Source organism: Spermophilus citellus, assembly GCF_964194105.1.
Source record: "Spermophilus citellus genome assembly, chromosome: 1".
Taxonomy (NCBI): Eukaryota; Metazoa; Chordata; class Mammalia; order Rodentia; family Sciuridae; genus Spermophilus; species Spermophilus citellus.
In genome coordinates, this window is record NC_138182.1 from 282,357,270 (window position 1) to 282,376,123 (window position 18,854).

Below are 18,854 nucleotides of genomic sequence, written 5' to 3' on the forward strand. Positions count from 1 at the left end.
TGAGGGTGATGGTGATGAGGATGATGAGGGTGATGGTGATGGTGATGATGATGGCGATGATGGTGCTGGTGCTAGTGGTGATAGTGTGATGATAGTGGTGGTGATGATGGTGGTAGTAGTGGAAGTAATGATGATGATGCTAAAGACTATTGAATATTTACTACACACTAGGAGCTGTACTGAGGATATTATAGGCATAGTTCACTTTATCCTCATAATAGTCCTATATGGCAGTTAGTATTACTATTTCATTTTTTCCAAAGACAAACTGAGGACCCAAGACTTGAGAAACTTGCCTAAAGTCATAGCTCTACTAAGCAGTCAAGTCAGGATTTATGTTTATGCAACTGCATTCTTGACCCAGGTTCAGTTTTTAGGACTAGACTTGTCAGAATTTTGCCATGCTTACTGGTTCTATTTCTTGAGTCAGTTTTGACAATATTCCTAGAAAATTATCTATTTCATTCATATTTTCAAATGTGCAATATTCTATGTGCTATTGACTTATAGTTTAAAGTGCCTCTATTTAAAGGGATTGCTTCTTGTGTTAATGCTACTTTTCTCGTTTTCTCTAGATCAGTGTTTTAAAGATTTGCATGTCCTGTTGATCTTAAGGAATGAATTTTTTGGTTTCTTTTTAAAGGCTATGCTTCCTGATCATTAAATATCAGGCTGTAAGATTTATTTATTTCTTTTAAAACTTATTTCAATCTTAAATGTGTTCAGGGACTTTTGTGGCCTAGCATAGGCTGTATCTTGGCCAGTGCTCCTTGACTTGAGTAATTGAGATGATAATATTCTGCAGTTGGGTCTAGTGCTCTATGAAACAGTGATTAGGAATTTGAAAATGTTGCTCATGTCCTCAACATCCTGTTTTACATACTAAGAGCCAGAAAAGGCATAGCAAATATTTAATTATGATTATGGAGTTGCTTTATTCTCTTTGATGTTTTATCTTTCATGATTATATAGGGGCATAAGCACACTTATGACTTATGTATTTTGACGACTTGACCTTTAACCATTATTTGGCCACTCTCTCTGTTACCACTCCTTTGCCTTTGTGTCTACTTTGTCTGATATTACTATGTGTACAGTGGTTTTGTGCTTACTGTTTACATCATACACTTCCTTCCTTTACTTCCCTCATGCCTGCCTTTTGCGTTCAAAGTGCATCTCTCAGACAGCACATGGCTTGGTCTGCTTTTATTTTATGCATCTGGTCTTTTTACATTTCATATGGTTGAATTTAATCTCACCTTAGTATTGTCACTTGTCCTACAGTTTTTGTCTGTGTGATCTGATTGCTATACTATTTGCTATTATTTTAACCTACCATCTTACTATTTGTTTTCTGTGTGTTTCATTTCCTTTTATTCCTCTGTTCCTTTTTTGTTAATGGCCATTTTTCATTAGTTAAATATATTCACAGTATTTTAAAATTTTCCTCTATTGGCTTTTTAGCTATACCTATTTTATTTTATTTCAGTAGTGCTGGGGGTTGGACCCAGGGCCTTGTGCATGTGAGACAAACACTCTACTAACTGAACCGTATCCCCAGGCCACTCTTATTTTTTAATGATTGTTCAAAAATTAAAGTATAGATTCCTTTTTCTTTCTTTTTATTTCTCTTCTCACACTTTTTAACTGGTTCACTATAGTTGTGCACCATGGGATCTGTTGTTACATATTGAGACATGCACATGATCTAACAATGCACTTGGCCGATATCACCGCCAGCACTTCCCCCTCTCTCCACCTTCTACCCCGGTCCCTTTCCTCTGTTGATCTCCCTTTGATTTTTCATGACATCCCCATTCCTTCCCCACCTTCCTTTCCCTTTCTCCTCTCTGGCTTCCACACACAAGAGAAAACATGACTCTTGATTTTTCAAATTTAATTTTTTTCCTTAACAAAATGGTCTCAAGTTCCACTCACTTTCCTGCAAATGATATAATTTCGCTTTTCTTTCCGGCTGAATAAAACTCCATTAGGTATATAAACAGAATTTCTTTATCCATTCATCTGCTGAGGGACACCTAGGTGGATTTGTAGTTCGGCTATTGTGAATCGTGTGCTGTCAACATGGTATGCGTGGGTCACTATCGTACGATGACTTCACAGACTTGAAGCACACATTCTTATCAGAAGTGACTGAGCATGAATATTGCACCACTTCAAAAACTACCTACGATCTTCACAACAACAAAATCCCATTTTCTTCTACTTCAGAATTTTCTGCATGTATTTTTATTTTTGTGATAAGCCGCTGGCTTTCACATCCAGCATGTGCCCTTGTTACAGCCCTTCACACACGAAGCACGGGCAGCACTCTTCATTCCCTCCTGTGGTTTCAAGTTTCCTTCCAACATTTCGCCTCAGATTGAGGCATTTCCATTCTCATTTCTTTTGCTTCGGGTTTACTAGTGGTGAATTCCCCAGCTTTTCATTTACTCGTAGAATGTCTTTATTTCACCTTGACTTAAAAATTCTACTCCACGTCAGAGTCAAGGTTGCTGATGTCTACATTTAAGACGTTCAGCTGTCTTCTCTCCTCCCTAGTTTCTGGTGAGAAAGTCAGTGTCTCCTCCAACACCTTTGGTTGCATCTAAGTCCTCCCCGACTTATAGTTCGACTATGACATACCATGCGTGTGTGTGTATGTGTGTATGTGTGCACGTGTGTGTGTGTGCACGTGTGCGTGCGTGTGTGTGCATGTGTGTGCGAGTGTGTGTGTGCACGTGTGCGTGCGTGTGTGTGCATGTGTGTGTGTGTGTGTGTGTGTTCCCCTGCTTGCTGTTAGCAGAACTTCTTGCATTTGGAGGTTGATTATTTTAAAGAAATTTGGGAATTTATTTCTCAGACGGCTGGAAACTCAAGACTCACTGTACATGTATTCAGCTAAGACTGGCCGGTGGGACGTACTGATGCACACGGGAAGTCAGGGAAGGAAGATCTAACCAGTGTTCTCTACCGAGTGGCGTTTTCCCAGATGAGCCGCTGCCCCGGCCTCCTCTAAAGTCCCAGGTCCTTGTCGGTATACCCACATGCCTTCACCTCAGCTCTGACCAGGAGCCTTGCTGTCCTTCTCCTCGCACTTCTGGAAGGCCCAGGGCCTGGGTGTCTGCTGCCACCACCTCCATCTGTTCCCTTACACGTCAAGGGAAGTGGCAGGTTCTCCTTGTTGCTAATACCTGGACTGCTTCATGACCCAGCCCCTTTGGCTTCTCACTTTTCCCCTTATTCTGTGAATACTTCTTACTAAATTCCTTCATTGAAATACCTGAGTTTATTTATGTTTCTGTTGTTGAATGTGTTGAATTGTAATCTATTAACTGAATGAAGTTTTGTTTTTATTTTTATGTATTTATTTATTTACTTTTAAGGCATAATATTGTTATTGGTTAGGTAGAAACCTAGGAAGGAATCAGAGTTACTTCTGAAATTTCTTTTCTTTGTTTTTTTCTTTTGGGGAAAAATACGTTTTTTAAAAATTTAATTAAGAGTATTGAGCAAATATCTACCTATCTCTTGGGTCATGCCAACTTTGAATTTGATTATGAATAGACAAGTGATTTTGGAATATATTAGCCTTTAATTATACACATATCAACATATTTAGTGATTATTATGGTTAATCTAGTTTAAAATCCTATGATTTATTTTGTGAATCAGAGTTTAAGTAATGGATTTCTGTATTACAATTATTTGTAAAGGCCCTTGTTTTCTAAAATTAATTTCATTGTTTTATTTTTTTTTAAGGAATAGTTTTTCTACTATTATGACATTTGACAGAGACCTTGAACATCCTGGAATCAGGTCAAGTAAAGATATTGGAGCCTGAGAAAGCAGTTTGCTATTAATATTTGACTATAATAGTCTATTAGATACAGTGGAAAACATCAAAGAACTGCTCGTGATCTTTTTTCTGTGTGCATCTGAAGACCACTCTTTTGATCTTTCCTCAAAATTCAGAATCTGCTAAGGCATGGGGCTGATAAAGGAAAACAATGTTACTGATATGATTATTTATCTCCTTTTGCATTGGTGGGATGCGTGACAGATGTGTATTTTAGCAGGGATGATAATTTAAAAAAATGTGTTGTGAAAAACACAAATTGACTCAAAAAGAAATTGAAAATCTGACTAGATTTACCCATAAAAGCCAAGAAACTGACTTATTATTTTAAAAAATTAAAAATGATATTAAATAAATACTATTTTCAAAGAACAGCCTTTGCCCATGGCTTCACCCGTGAATTCTTGCAATCGTTTAAAAATGATTAATGCAGATTCTTCACAAGATCTTCCAGGAAATAGGAGAAAAAGAAAGAGTTCTTAACTCATTTTATGAGGCAAGTATAATCCTGATAGCAATACCAGACAAAGCTCACAATAAATCAAAACCTGAGACCAATATCTCTTAAGAATATAGGTTAAAATATATCAGCAAAATATTAACAAAGCAAATTTAGCCACATATAATATAATTTTTGTACCAGAACAATGTGGGATTTACTCAAGAAATGAAAGTTGACTTAATATCCGAAAATCCATCCATGTAATAAACCATATTAACAACCTAAAAGGAGAGAAAATTTATGATCATGCCAATAGCTGCATAAACAGCATTTGACAAAATCCAACACTATTTCATGATAAACACACTTCACAAAGTATGAATAAGGTGGCATTTCCTCATGATGATAAAGGATCCCATTAAAAACAAACAGTGAACATATCTGGGAGTGAAAGGCCAAACCCTCCATCCTAAGGTCATGAGCTACAAAGGGCTGTGCTAGGGTTACTTATATTCAGACTTGCACTGGAGGTTCAAGCCAGGAAATCAGGCAAAAATAAAAAAAATAAAATAAAAATACAACAGAAAGGAAAGAAGGATGGAAAAGTATGTTTGTAGGTGAAATGCTCTTGAATATAGAAAAGGGTCTCACTGCCTAGGATTCTAACCTGAGCCGTTCTCCCTGACAAGCCTAGGCAGAGGAGGTCCAGCACTGGAGTTGAGGCCACAAGAACAAGGCTGGTGTTCTTGTTCAGATTAATCTAATACAGCCCAAAGCCAGGTTGTTGTGAACTGGATGCTTGAGGGTACCCAAGCTCATATGTCGAAATTCAATCCCAAATGTGATCCTATCTGGAGGTGGGCCCATTGGGGCATGATTAAGGGGACAAGATTCAGTGCCCTTATAAGCACCAGCTGGAGGGCTAGCCATCTCTTCCTCCATGTGAGGAGGTAGGGAGAAGATGGCAGCCTGCAGACTGCAAGAGGGCCCTCCCCAGCACCCAGCCATGCTGGCACTCGGACTTGAGGCTTCTGCCGTCTAGGACGGTGAGAAAGGAACCTCTGTTGTTTATAAACCGTGCAGTCTATGGCACTTTGTTGGAGCCATCTACAGACCAAGACACCAGGGAACTAGAACTACCATGAGGCAAAGTGATGGTTGATCCAAACTCTTAATTATCACCATTTATCCTGCCTGTTCTATCAGAAGCCTGTTCAGGCCCATTAAGCATACCAAGATGTTTGTGTAACTAAATCAATTTTAATTAACATTCTGGCTGTAAAGCTGTGTCTTTTAAACACACCAGCATAATTGATTCATATACTGGCTGAAAAGCAGATTTGACTCTTCCCTGTCATGGGGCAGGAAAAATCACACCTTTCACCAATGATGTTAGACTTTGGCACTTTCATCAAGTGTATTGTTAGCTCTGTGGAAAAGGTTGAATTGAGACAGGAAGGTCTTTTCCCCTATCTCTGTTCTCTTTCCTTTATGGCAGACAATGGCTCTGACTCAGATGAGATTCACTTGTTGGAAAAACCCCACAGACACACCTCTCCCCCAAAACCTGAAAATCAAACTATCATAAGCTGTTGCTGTGGGTAAATCATGGAGTCCTTCTGTGGGGTTTTATCTGGTGTATTGACTTGACACCCACTCTTCCCCATGGTCCTCACGGCCCACCCAAGGGAGGCTCTGCCAAGCCTCTGCCCAGGTCTGTGCCATGGGATTCAGCAAAGATGAAAATATCTGAGGGAGCAAAGTGTTTGATTGTAAGTCAGCATGAAATAATAAAAATTCCTGTTCTTTAAATGACAGAACTTCAAAATGAAAGGGAATTCAATAAGAAACAGACGTGAAAGTCAAAAGGAGAAAATAGTATTTAACTATTACCACTATGAGAGTAGCCTTTCCCTGATAGGAGGTCTCAGCTTAGCCTCAAAAGACTGTGGCTACTTGAAGGTCCTAAGATGTGCAAGAGGGAAAAAGAGCTACCTTTGGTTGACTAAGAACTTCTCCTTCACATGACATGGACTGAAGATTTGTTTTTTCACACACCTTATTCAATGGAAGGGCCAAGTTTTCTTTTTCTACTCTCTTAGGTGAGCTCATCTCATCCTGTAGATTTAAATTCCACCTGAGTGCTAAATTCTCCAGAATGTATGTGTATGCATCTCCTCCCATGAACATGCCCCTAAACCCCACCACCTGCATTCTCTCTCTCTCTCTCTCTCTCTCTCTCTCTCTCTCACACACACACACACACACACACACACACACACACACACACAGTCTTTGATTTCAGAGGTGAACCCCAAGTCCACATTCTCTCCACTGTTTAAGATTCTTTCCTGTAAATGCCAATCATTTTTCCAGTTGCTCAAATGATAAACAAAAATAAAGACTGACAAAACTTAACTTCTCATGTTCTTCATGACCAATCCCACAGCAAGAACTGTCTATGTCATTCCTCACAATATATCCCGACTTGGACCCACTTTACCACTCCCAGGGCTATGCCAGTGTGAACCTTCACTGTCACCTGGTATTCCTATTCCTCCCTGCCCCGTGGAAGAACAAGAACAATCTTGTCCAAGCACAGTCAGATCACGTCCTCTGCACAGAATCTGCCATGACTTCCCACAAAGTACCCATGGAGAAATCCACAGATCTCAAAATGACCTGCAGGACCAACCAACATGACCTGCTCTCTCACACTGTTCCTCCAACCCCACCTACCATGACTCTCTCCCGACTTTCTGCCCAGCCACCAATCCCACATACTGAGTGACCCACCAGAGAAAACTTCCTGCATAGTAGTTATTCTCCATCATTTGGCATTTAGGAAATCAATCAGATCTGCTTTTAATGGATATGAAAGATGATACTATTAAACTATCTTCTTTTTCTTTTTTTTCTTTTTAGGGTATAATAACAATAAAATAGCCTTTGAGGGTATAATAACAATAAAAGTGACTTGATCATTACATTAAGGAATAACTGAATGTTGAGTATTGAAATGAGTAATGAAACATATCAAAAAATCAAAGTTCCAAGAAATAATAGTCCTAATACATTTAACATTATAATTTGGTTATTCATTTTTTAAGTAAAATATCATTATTATTAATTTTACTTGGGCTAATGAAACACATGTGTTTAACTAAATTTTATTAGAAAAAAAATACTCTTGTTCTAAACACTGTCCTCATACCAGATTTAACATAACCATTTAGTTTTGCTGACAATATGAATAAAAAGACTAAAATATATAGAAACATTTGATGCTTGATCATTTTTGGAAAATATCTGCCATTTCTAACAAAGTTATACTACAAGGCAGAATGAAAAACAAACGATTTCAAAAGGAAGAGCCATTTAATAACTTAATTGTCACCTATTTAAATTCTAAAACTAGAACCAGATTAAAAAATTATGGACTGAATAAGAATGACATCAGGCCCCCTTTCTAAAGGACTAATCTCTTTGTGATTCTTCCCGAGTAACAGATTCCTCTACTAGTCCCTCATTCATTCTGTCACTCAGCACCTTCCCTTTTTGAACAAACCTGGGATGATGAATATGCTGAGGACCATGACTTGGTCATTGCATAATGTATACACATACTAAAACTCACACTGGACCCCATGAAAACACGCCATCGTTATTTGTCAATTAAAAATTTAAGAAGCTACAAATGCGTGCACACACACACATAAGACAATTTATCAAAAGGAAAGAAAACCAACAAAGCAGAATAGAATTGTAATTTCACTAGCTAAGAAATTGAGTAAGGGAATGTCAGCAGAAGGGAGAGGCACTGTTACCCTAATGAAAATGCTTCCTAAAATATAACAGAATTATTTCCCACCTACATGAGAGCAAGACAGAGAAATTGCTAGGTACACAGCAGGTGTTCACAGGCAGAATGCTGAGAGGCGTCCATGCTAAATGGACCAGGAGGAACTGGGAGCAGATACCTGCTGTGGGGTGTGAGGTTTCATTTCTACCCAAGGCAGGTGATCTCCCAGGAATTTGATGAATTAAGAAGGAACTCAGTTCTGAATAAAATTAGGAGACAAGAAGTGCTCTCCCACCAGGAAAGGGAAAACAGAAAACTCTGTCATTTGGCCAGGTAATTTGCAGGGAAGAGAACTATCTTTGGGGCCATGAGTAGGAAAAAACTCATCTGTGAAAACTGAGATCCCCAATCCTGGCCCAGGCCAGGGAGGTTGATGCAAATTCTCATGGTCTGCTTGGTGCAGGAACCTTGTCTGCAGGTTCAACACCACGCTGTGACTTGACCTCATGAATCCCAGAGGAACCTAGAACCAAAAACTGTCCCGTAGTGATGTCTTTACAACTATGAATACATGAAATCAGGCCTGACCAAAGCCCTGCTGTTGATGAACTCACAGTCAGAACTGTGGACAACACTGGAGTGCACCACCTGGAGAGAGTCATACAGACCAACCGCAGAAGTCAACACACTTATTTATGAATGAGAAATAGCAGAATGAAACCAGAGATACTTCCATGTTATATGTGTCAAATCTGCAAATCAATGGGTAGGAAATAAAATATCCATAGGCAAAATATAGAAATATTTTATTAAAAGTCAAGTTTTAAAAAGGACCAAATAGGCTTCTTAGATATAAATACACACACACACACACACACACACACACACACACACAAACATTGAAATTATAAACTCAAAATGGATAAGGAATTTATTTACCTGAATTTAATCCTAAATAAAGGGCAGATTTGTAAACTTTGAGAAAAAAAAAATCACAATTTCTTTCTGCAGCACAGAATGAAAAAACACAGCATATTGCTAAAAAGGGCCCCGGGAGGAACGATTACACAAAAGATAAGAAGCAATGTATAAAGGTAAAAAATTTTTAAGAACTGTACTGAATTTTTAAGAACACAAGATCAAAGACTAAAAAACTGCAACTAGTCACTTAGGTACATAAAAACAAATTCACAGCTAGAAAAAATATAGTAAAAGTCCAGGGAGAAATAAAATCCTGAAAGGCACCCAGAGAGGAACAATAGATTACCTACAAAAAACTATAATGAGACCGGTGGAAGACATTTCATCAGCAATAATAGGAGATGGAATGCAGCAGAAAGAAGTGACCACAATACTGAAGGAAAATAAAAGTCAACTTACAATTTTATCCCCGGTCTATATTCAAGAGAAAATGTGAAATAAAGGAAATAAAGATATGGGATGTGTGTGTGTGTGTGTCTGTGTGTGTATAAAAGAATAAAATAACTAGATGAGCCCTATAGAAGTTAGGAAGAGGGGTGAAAGAACCAAATAAAAATAAAGGAAACACAAGACAAGATGGTATGTTAAAAGTAGGTCCAAGCCCATCATGACAATCCCCAGGAGTAAAAACCACATTTGTGGTGAACAGAACACAGGGATGACGTTAGCAAAGCCTGGATTATGGACACATGGGTGCTGACCGTATTACTCGGTGTACTTTTCTGTATCACTGAAATATTTCATAGCAAAAATGTTGAGGAAGAAAAAGAAAGAAGAGGAATCACATGAAAGGCAGATGAAGGAGCAACTTAGCTGTGAGGCAGATCCCGAGCCGGGAAGCTCTGCAGGAGGAAGTAGCTGGGTTTCCCGGGTGCTACTCTCTGTGGACGTCCCAAGGAAATGCAACCTGCACGAGTGTCACAAGGCTCAAGCTTGAGGGTGCACTTGTGGCTCACAAAAAATACCAAATTAATGGGTGATGAAGTGTGAGAAAATGGACTTCTGCAGTCTACAGAGGTGCAACACAGCAGAAGAGAGACCAGAAAACCAACACCAAGACTGAAAGGACACGGCACCGTGTGCTTCTTAAAAGGGAAATCACACAGAATATTCTTTTTCTTTTTTTAAAAATATTTTTTAGTTGTCAATGGACCTTTATTTTATTTATTTATATGCATTACTAAGAATTGAACCCAGTGCCTCACACAAGTGAGGCAAGTGCTCTACCACTGAGCCACTATTCCAGCCCCCCAAACAGAATATTCTTGTTCTCTGAAAGTCTTTGTGTTCTTTGGAGGCATCTTTTAAAATGCCCCAGTCACTTTCTCCTCTCCCAACTCTTTCCAGTGAGGAACAGATCTTGTGTGCTCAGGTGGAGAGAACATAGAGGTATTCGGCTGATTCGAAGATGGAGAAAAATGGATGAATTCATTCACTTATTGGGAGGTTTCACTCAAGATTTTGCAAATCTAGAACAAGGGCTCCTTTGGTCCATATATTCCAAAGCTAATCCTTGGGGTAAGAGGAAATACAGTGGAAACGCCTCCCAAAACAGAATGGCTATCTGAGGATCTGTACATATATGAATAATACTTTGCTTTGCTATTACTTTTGTAAATGCCATTGCAATGGCTCAGTGTCCAGAACAAAACCTTTTGGAGCATGGGGGTAATGGTGGGGGACATAGCACTTCTTTCCAGCTTGCTGAGCATCTTCATGAGTTAAAGTGCCGCCAAATCCAGGCAGCTTGGCTGCTCACAAATGCTAGCTGTGTCATGGGGCTACGTTCAATCACACAGCTGAATTCCACTGGATCGAAAAGGGTGCTTTACAATGAAATATTACTCAGCCATAAAGACAAATGAAGTTATGGCATTTTCAAGTAAATGGATGGGACTGGAAAATATCATGCTAAGTGAAATAAGCCGTTCCCCCAAAACCAAAGGCTGAATGTTCTCTCTGATATGTGGATGCTAACACACAATAAGGGAGGCAAGGAGGGAAGAAAAGAAGAACTTTGGATTACACAGAGGGGAATGAAGGGAAGGAAGGGGGATGGAAATAGGAAAGACAGTAGAATAAAATGAACATAACTTTCCTATGTTCATGTATGAATACACGAGCAGTGAAACTCCATGTCGTGTTCAACCACAGAACGGGAAGTTGTACTCCACGTATGTATGACCTGTCAAAATATGTTCAGGAACAAATGGACAAATGTCTAAAAAGAACAAACAAAAAATTTTAAAGAAAGAAAATGATACTTTGGCTTTTACATAATCGATGCTGAAGAGGGGAAAGAAAGTTGATTCCAGATTTTTTTTTTCTATATCTCCTGTCAGAAGGACAGGAGATTTTTGGAGAAAGTTGCTTGGTGTCTATTGCTCTCATTAAGAAGGTTCAAGAGAGAAGATCAAGAATGCCTCACAGAATGACTGGTTCTTCACCAGTAGGTAGGACCAGAAAGAATCTACCTCAATGGAAGGAATCTGGTGTGCTCAGACCCTCCCCTCTGTACCGTGTTTCCTGGGAGGGGCCAGCTGGACCCAGACCTGGAGTGGTCAAAGACGACTGCAGAGGGTAGATTTAGGACAGAAGGGAGGGAAGCGAGACTCACTGGACCTGACCACAGTGGATGGTGGGCAAGTGTGCCCAGGGCAGTGCTGGTCCTGCAACATACTGTGGTGTTCTTTGTTTATTAGAAATTACACCTGAAGGAGATTGTGTTGGGTTAGTTTGTTGCACCGCATTTCTTAGACGGTGCATCAGAGTAATACCAAGAGCAATGTAAGAAGGTCACATTTATTTTAAAAAATCCCTGAGGGGAATCAATACGTCCGCTTTGAAAATCAAGTATTTCTGAATCTAAGCAAAGCACATGGGGTACTCAGCCTTCAGGACCCGGAGTTACCCTTCCTCCACCATGACGTGATAAATACCTGTCTGAAAATCAGCACCCTTTCATACCTTGAATACAACTGGGCTCCGGGGGAGGGGTACACAGTGAGACTCCCAGGGAAAACTTCAGTACTTACTTTGGCAACACGAGAATCTGCACGATGAAGATGCAGAAGAAGATGAGGCAGGCGCAAGTCACGTAGTACTTGAATGCCGGCAGTGCCGTGGCTCGGTACTGAAGGGAGACAGGAAACCAGGAGTCAGGTTTCTGCTAGAGGAGGGCTGCCTAGGGTGGCCGCTGCCTAGAGCAAGGAGCAGGACTACATGGAACTGCAGGTCGCAGCCTCCGGCGTCACACTTCCTCCTGTGTGAGCTGCCGTGACTTCCAGAGACCACCATTCATGCCACAACTATTCAGAAATGCATTTGTGTGTAACTGAATCACTGCCTTAAGGAGAGAGGTGCCTGGCTGGGAATCTGAGGGGGTGAGCGGAAGGAACCACGGAATTGTGCCATTTTCACATACTTTTGAACAGGGTCGAGGAAATGCATTCCATTTAGCATTTCGTTTTGTCATTTATGTCACTGCTGCTTAGCTGAGTGGGCAGTGAAGATATAAGGGGAGGCGTGTGGGCTGGCTCCTGGACATGCCCTTCCTTCAGGTCCAGCACAATCAGCAGGGGTGCACTGGATTCTCCCAACCCTCCAGGACCATGGACTGACCACTGTGGCTGCCTGGCTGGGCTGCCCTCCTGACCTGTGCAGGCACACGGGCACTGGGCACGGGCGAGATGTGGTCTCTGTTGCACGCAGCCCTGGCCACATGCCCGCCTCTCCAGGGGCCCAGGTCCTAGATCACTCATCCTCACAACAGCTCACATGGCTGGAGCCACTGCTGTCCCTGGTTTGAATGAGGGGACTGCAGGGGGATTGTGTGATCACACGCTCAGGGAGAACCAGGGCATGAGGTAGCCAGGACCCTCAGCTGGACTGGATTTAGGCTCCCATTCATCCACAAACCTACACTGCCTCCCCAAAGAGGGTTCATCATAAAATTGGAGGAAATAAAATGGTGACGTTATCACCATTGAAACCTCCTGAAACACTGTCCGTTTGCATGATCTCTCTCCCAAGTTATGGAGAAAGGGGTGCTGGGGTTCAGTGTTGAAGGATGGACTCTGTGGGCCTGGTGATGTCTCTGGCCTTGTCTGGCTGCCTTCCCCCTTCCCGAGGGCCTAGAGTACAGCTGGGGACGGCAGGACTTACGTTTCCATGCACTCTAAAAATTGCCTTACAGTTGGCATCTGCAAATATGTTCTCCTGGGGAAGGGAAGCAAAGGCCACGTTTTTAATGATAATTACCTTCTCTTTACTAGAATTTTTTTCTAGTGGCTTTTGTGACTGAATAGCCAGGATACTTTACATGCTGATGAAGAGGTCATATTAGCATAAATGCTGAAGTGTGATTACATCCTATGCATTCAATTACATGCTTGTCTTTTGACTTCTTCTGAGCTTTGTGCAGAGATGTGAGGTGCAATTTCATTTGGAATCAACAAGGGAAATGGACTTCTATCAGGAAGGAATAATGAATCAGTGAAGCCAACAGCCATTAGTATCTGTGACTGTCACTCCAGGCTAATGTGGTCAGTAAAACCCATTCTGTCAGGTGTCAGTTTGTGACACCATCTACATCCTTTACTTAGACGTAGAAATTGATTTTCTTGACCACAAACGCAAAGGAAAGTTTGCGTGTACCTGTAATTTCCAAACCTGGTGAATTCTAGAAGAATTTTGATGCTTGATATTTTCATTTGATATCCATGAAACAATGAGTCTGATTTTCTAAACAGAACTTTAATGCCAGTGATGCAAAAACTGCCATTCAGCACTTTTGCTCAAATGAAGTCTTTAATTCTAAGGTTGGATGAATGAGACAACCTGTAAATCTTGTTCCTTCTCTGGACCCACAAAAAACAAAGGGCGAATGACTTAAAGTGAACCTGGAAGAACAATCATCCTTCCTGTGTGACTGCTGAAGTCATTTAGCAAGGCCATGCGAAACTCCATGTGTAAAAATTAATCATCTGCTTCTTATTTGTGCCTGAAACAGCTCCTTGAAAGTCATAATGAGAAAATGTTTACATGCAACAAAACTTAAAAGTGTGGGTTTTCTAATTTTCCTGAACAGGTGTTGAAAGTAGACTCATTTTTGTCAAAAATATTAAAGCAATTTGTGTAAAGACATTGAAAATTCATCAGGGAGGATTTTGCTTTCTTTTAAAGCCTTTTCAGAGAAAACGTCACATCAAGGAAGCCAGGCATCAGCTGCTGTACTCTCCCTTTGTCCCGGATCTCAGACATGCTGCAGCCGCCATCTACTAGAGAGTGCTGGGCAGGCTGAGAGGCCAGAGTGGGAGGCTAAGTGGAAAGAGACACACTAAAGCAATGTATGCACGAAAGAACCACCAAAGCCAGAGGAGTTCTGATAGAAGCAGCTTAAATGCCACATGCAAAAAACATGAGCCCCAGTTTATGAAGGAATTCAAATTTACCAATTCAGAAAAACCAATTGATTTTTAGTATAAATAAATAAAAAGGCTTACTTCTTTCTCTAGGATTTTGTTATAGAAAAGCAGTGAGATTCTCTGAATGTCTTCAGACTTGAGCCATTGCCTGGAAATGAAAAGAACAGTCATCATGAATCCAACGCTCCAACCAAACATCTGGAACCACTTTTTATGAAATGACTTGCATTCTTCCTTGATTGTAAATCATCCTAAACTGAATATTTTTTTAAAAATGTACAATTCCAACTTGTTGGATTTGGAATGCTGAGATTGTTAACAGGAAGTGCAAATATAGCATTTGCAGTTGCACCTGACCCTCCTTAGAAGGTCCTGTATTGCAAACCGACTGCCAGGTCAGACTGAAACTCAAGTTGTCCGGATTAAGCAACTAGGGAGATGTTATCAGAAGGATTCAAGTATGTCAATAAGTTGATTCCCTGAAGTTTTCCTCAAGCTTCCTCTCCCCTGGGACTTGGTTCCTAGAGAACTGTCCCTTTTCTTGCCTTAGAGCCAGGAGCACATCACTCTGAGCATCCTGAGAGCCAGACACCCTGGGGTCTAGGTGAGGAGATCGTGCCTCTCTACACTGTCTACACTTATCATTATTTAAATCCTGAGAAAGGAAAAATCATGTTCAAATGCAGTTTTAAACAATAGCTAAAACCTAACATAATGAGACTCTGCTGATGCAAACATAAACATATATGTATGGATCTATATCAACACTGGATACATACATATGTGTTTCTCCAATGTTGGAAAAAAATAAGAATTACATGGAAGTTTATGTTCTTCCAATTCACCAACTTGTAGGTCTGTTTTAAGAAAAAGTTGTACATAGAGAAAGGATGCAAGGAGAAAATCCTTCACTAGAGTGCTGCATTATCCAATAAGCCACACGAAGACACCCAGCATGCTGCTGCAGAAGCTGGGTAAATGCCTGACACAGTCACACACTTAGCTACAAACTAGGTATGCACTCTCTGAAATAAAATAAGTAACATAGGAAACTGCACCTTCTTCTACCTATGAATGCAAGAATACAAAAAATTCCAATTCTGTGCATTAAAGAAAAGTACCTGGAAATGCTGGATGGTTTGTTAGTCACTGAGGAATTTATAATTTTATTATCCTCAAATAAAAACTTGTAGAATTTTGGAAAATATAGTAATCTTAAATATACACACATATGTATGTTTATGTCTATGCTTGCATACAACTGTATATATATCTATATTTATATCAACATCTATACCTGTGTTTCTATTTATCTACCAAGAACTCATATGTTAGGACCTTAGAGTAAAACTTATGTTTTATATAAATTTTCAAAAAAACATTATACCTTGTGAAACAATTATTAATTCATATGAAATTCTTATGTAGTATTTTTTCAGTCACTTGGTCATATTTCTGTGGATGGTGACCTCCTGAGATGTAGTAGGAAGATAGAGGGTGTTATGGTTTAGATGTGGCGTCCCCTAAAAGCTCACGTGTAAAACAAGGCAAGAAGGTTTGGAAGAGAAATGATAGGGTCATAGTCTTAATTCAATCAGTGAATTGATCCCTGATGGGATTAACTGGGTGGGGGCTGGAGGCAGGTGGGATATGGCTGGAGGAGGTGGTTCACTGGGGCGTGGCTATGGGGTATATATTTTGTATCTGGAGGGTGGAGTCTCTCTCTGTTTCTGGTCATCAAGTGAGCTGCTTCCCTCTGCCACACTCCTCTGCAGTGACGCTCAGCCCTGGTGCCGGACATGGATAAACTGAGACCTCTGAAATTGTGAGCCCTCAAACAAACTCTTCCTCCTCTATAGTGTTCTGGTCGGGTCCTTTAGTCACAGCAGCGACAAAGCTGACCAAACAGAAGCGAAAGCCTATGAGGACCAGTGGAAGGGACAGGTGACCATCAGAGGTGACCCTGCCTTCTGTTTTGCTGGTGAGGTCTCTAGATGTGACTCACGTACAGCGTCATCAGGACCTGTCCACTCAGGAGGCCAGCCCTCAGAGAAGGGGAGTCCCAGGTCTGCTTGAAGCCCCTGAGCCGCCCTCACACTCTCCCTGCCAGATGACACCCTGTCGACCTGGAATAACCACAGGCTCAGCTATGCAGGTCCACTTCTCACTGAGGCAGGAAGTCGGCTATGTGTCTGTAATGACTTCCATTAAAGCGAGATGGATACAAATCTGGATTTCATGTCATTGTTGATTCAATGTTATAAACTTCAGGTATCAGGGAAATAACATTTTTGGTATTTCTGACGATGGTACTAGATACAGAATTATATCATTGCTCTTTTATAGAGACTGGTTGGAGGATGAAATGTCAAAATACATCCTAGTGTCATGTATATCCAAAAAGAACAAATAAAAAAATAAAAATAAATTTAAAAAAATAAAGGTCCAGAAAATAAAATTTAAGATAAATTTTAACCCTCTCACTTTATTTTTTTTTTATTTTTTAAATTTTTTAGTACATTCTTTTTTTTTATTGGTTGTTCACAACATTACAAAGCTCTTGACATATCATATTTCATACATTAGATTGAAGTGGGTTATGAACCCCCAATTTTACCCCAAATGCAGATTGCAGAATCACGTCGGTTACACATCCACAATTTTACATAAGGCCCTATTAGTAATTGTTGTATTCTGCTACCTTTCCTATCCCCTACTATCCCCCCTCCCCTCCCCTCCCATCTTCTCTCTCTACCCCATCTACTGTAATTCATTTCTCTCCTTGTTTATTTTCCCATTCCCCTCACAACCTCTTATATGTAATTTTGTATAGCAATGAGGGTCTCCCTTCATTTCCATGCAATTCCCCTTTTCTCTCCCTTTCCCTCCCATCTCATGTCTCTGTTTAAAGTTAATCTTTTCTTCCTGCTCTTCCTCCCTGTTCTGTTCATAGTTGCTCTCATTATATCAAAGAAGACATTTGGTATTTCTCACTTTAGAACTGTACTTTAATCAACCTATGAATAACATGTGCAGGACATTTGCTAAAAATGTTTCTTTTTCTTTATTGAAAAAGAAAAGTCAAATTTCAAAGTGCTCCTGGATACAGGAGCTTGGAAAGCAACTGAGTGCATCCGGTGAAGCGGAAATGAAGCCACCCCTCATTCATCAGCAGCCCCATGCTCCCTTCTGGGCTTCTTCAGGTACCAGCATCCTGCAGGTGCTCAGCAAGTGCTCAGGACCAGGACTTCCCATCCAGTGTCCCCAGCACCCAACATCCTGCTTCATAAGCAAGGAGCGCTTGGGGACATGACTGAATTCCAACTAGTTGATGCTCTGGCCCCCTTTACCCACAGCAGTGAGTTTGATCTGTGGCTTCTCCCTTGAAGCATTAGGAGATGACCTCGTCTTAGAATTAAGGAGGACATGCTCTTTTATTTGGCACTGGGCATGCTTAACCACTGAACAGCATCCCCAGCCCATATATATATAAAATATAATACTTATTTTATATAATATATATATACACACACACACACACACATACATACACATATATAATATAATTTTGAGATAGGATCTTGCTAAGTTGCTTAGGGCCTTGCTATGCTACTGTGGTTGACTCTGAACTCAAAATCCTCCTGCTTCAGCCTCTTGAGTCGCTGAGATCACAGCTGTGTGCCACCATACCAGCTCAGATGTTGGTTTCTATGTGAATTCTCTGAAGTGGCCTGAGTGTCCACTACAGACTTGTAAAAAGTCAGAGATTTCATAATGTTCTTTGGCTGTTTGAAGCTAAAAAAGATTTCTGGGGCTGGGGATGTGGCTCAAGCGGTAGCGCGCTCGCCTGGCATGTGCGGGGCGCTGGGTTCGATCCTCAGCACCACATACAAATAAAATAAAGACGAGGAGATTATGCTTAGTGAAGCTAGCCAATCCCTAAAAAACAAATACCAAATGTCTTCTTTGATATAATGAGAGCAACTATGAACAGAGCAGGGAGGAAGAGCAGGAAGAAAAGATTAACATTAAACAGAGACATGAGATGGGAGGGAAAGGGAGAGAAAAGGGAAATTGCATGGAAATGAAGGGAGACCCTCATTGCTATACAAAATTACATATAAGAGGTTGTGAGGGGAATGGGAAAATAAACAAGGAGAGAAATGAATTACAGTAGATGGGGGAGAGAGAGAAGATGGGAGGGGAGGGGAGGGGGGATAATAGAGGATAGGAAGGGCAGCAGAATACAACAGTTACTAATAGGGCATTATGTAAAATTGTGGATGTGTAACCGACGTGATTCTGCAATCTGCATTTGGGGTAAAATTGGGAGTTCATAACCCA

The 18,854-nt window shown here is 40.5% G+C and overlaps 1 protein-coding gene across 2 annotated transcripts in view; it reads right to left on the reverse strand.

Annotated features, from left to right (window-relative positions):
- Positions 1-18,854, reverse strand: part of ADCY2 (adenylate cyclase 2) — a 380,789-nt gene that overhangs the window by 76,886 nt on the left and 285,049 nt on the right. For both annotated transcript variants that reach the window (XR_014021747.1, XM_081292584.1), the window contains exons 13-14: positions 14,589-14,658; positions 12,120-12,217 (exon numbers count right to left, since the gene is read on the reverse strand). Coding sequence is in view for 1 of the 2 variants with exons in the window: in XM_081292584.1 (XP_081148710.1) it covers positions 12,120-12,217; positions 14,589-14,658 (168 nt within the window). In the remaining variant the exon portion in view is untranslated. The remainder of the gene's footprint in view (positions 1-12,119; positions 12,218-14,588; positions 14,659-18,854) is intronic.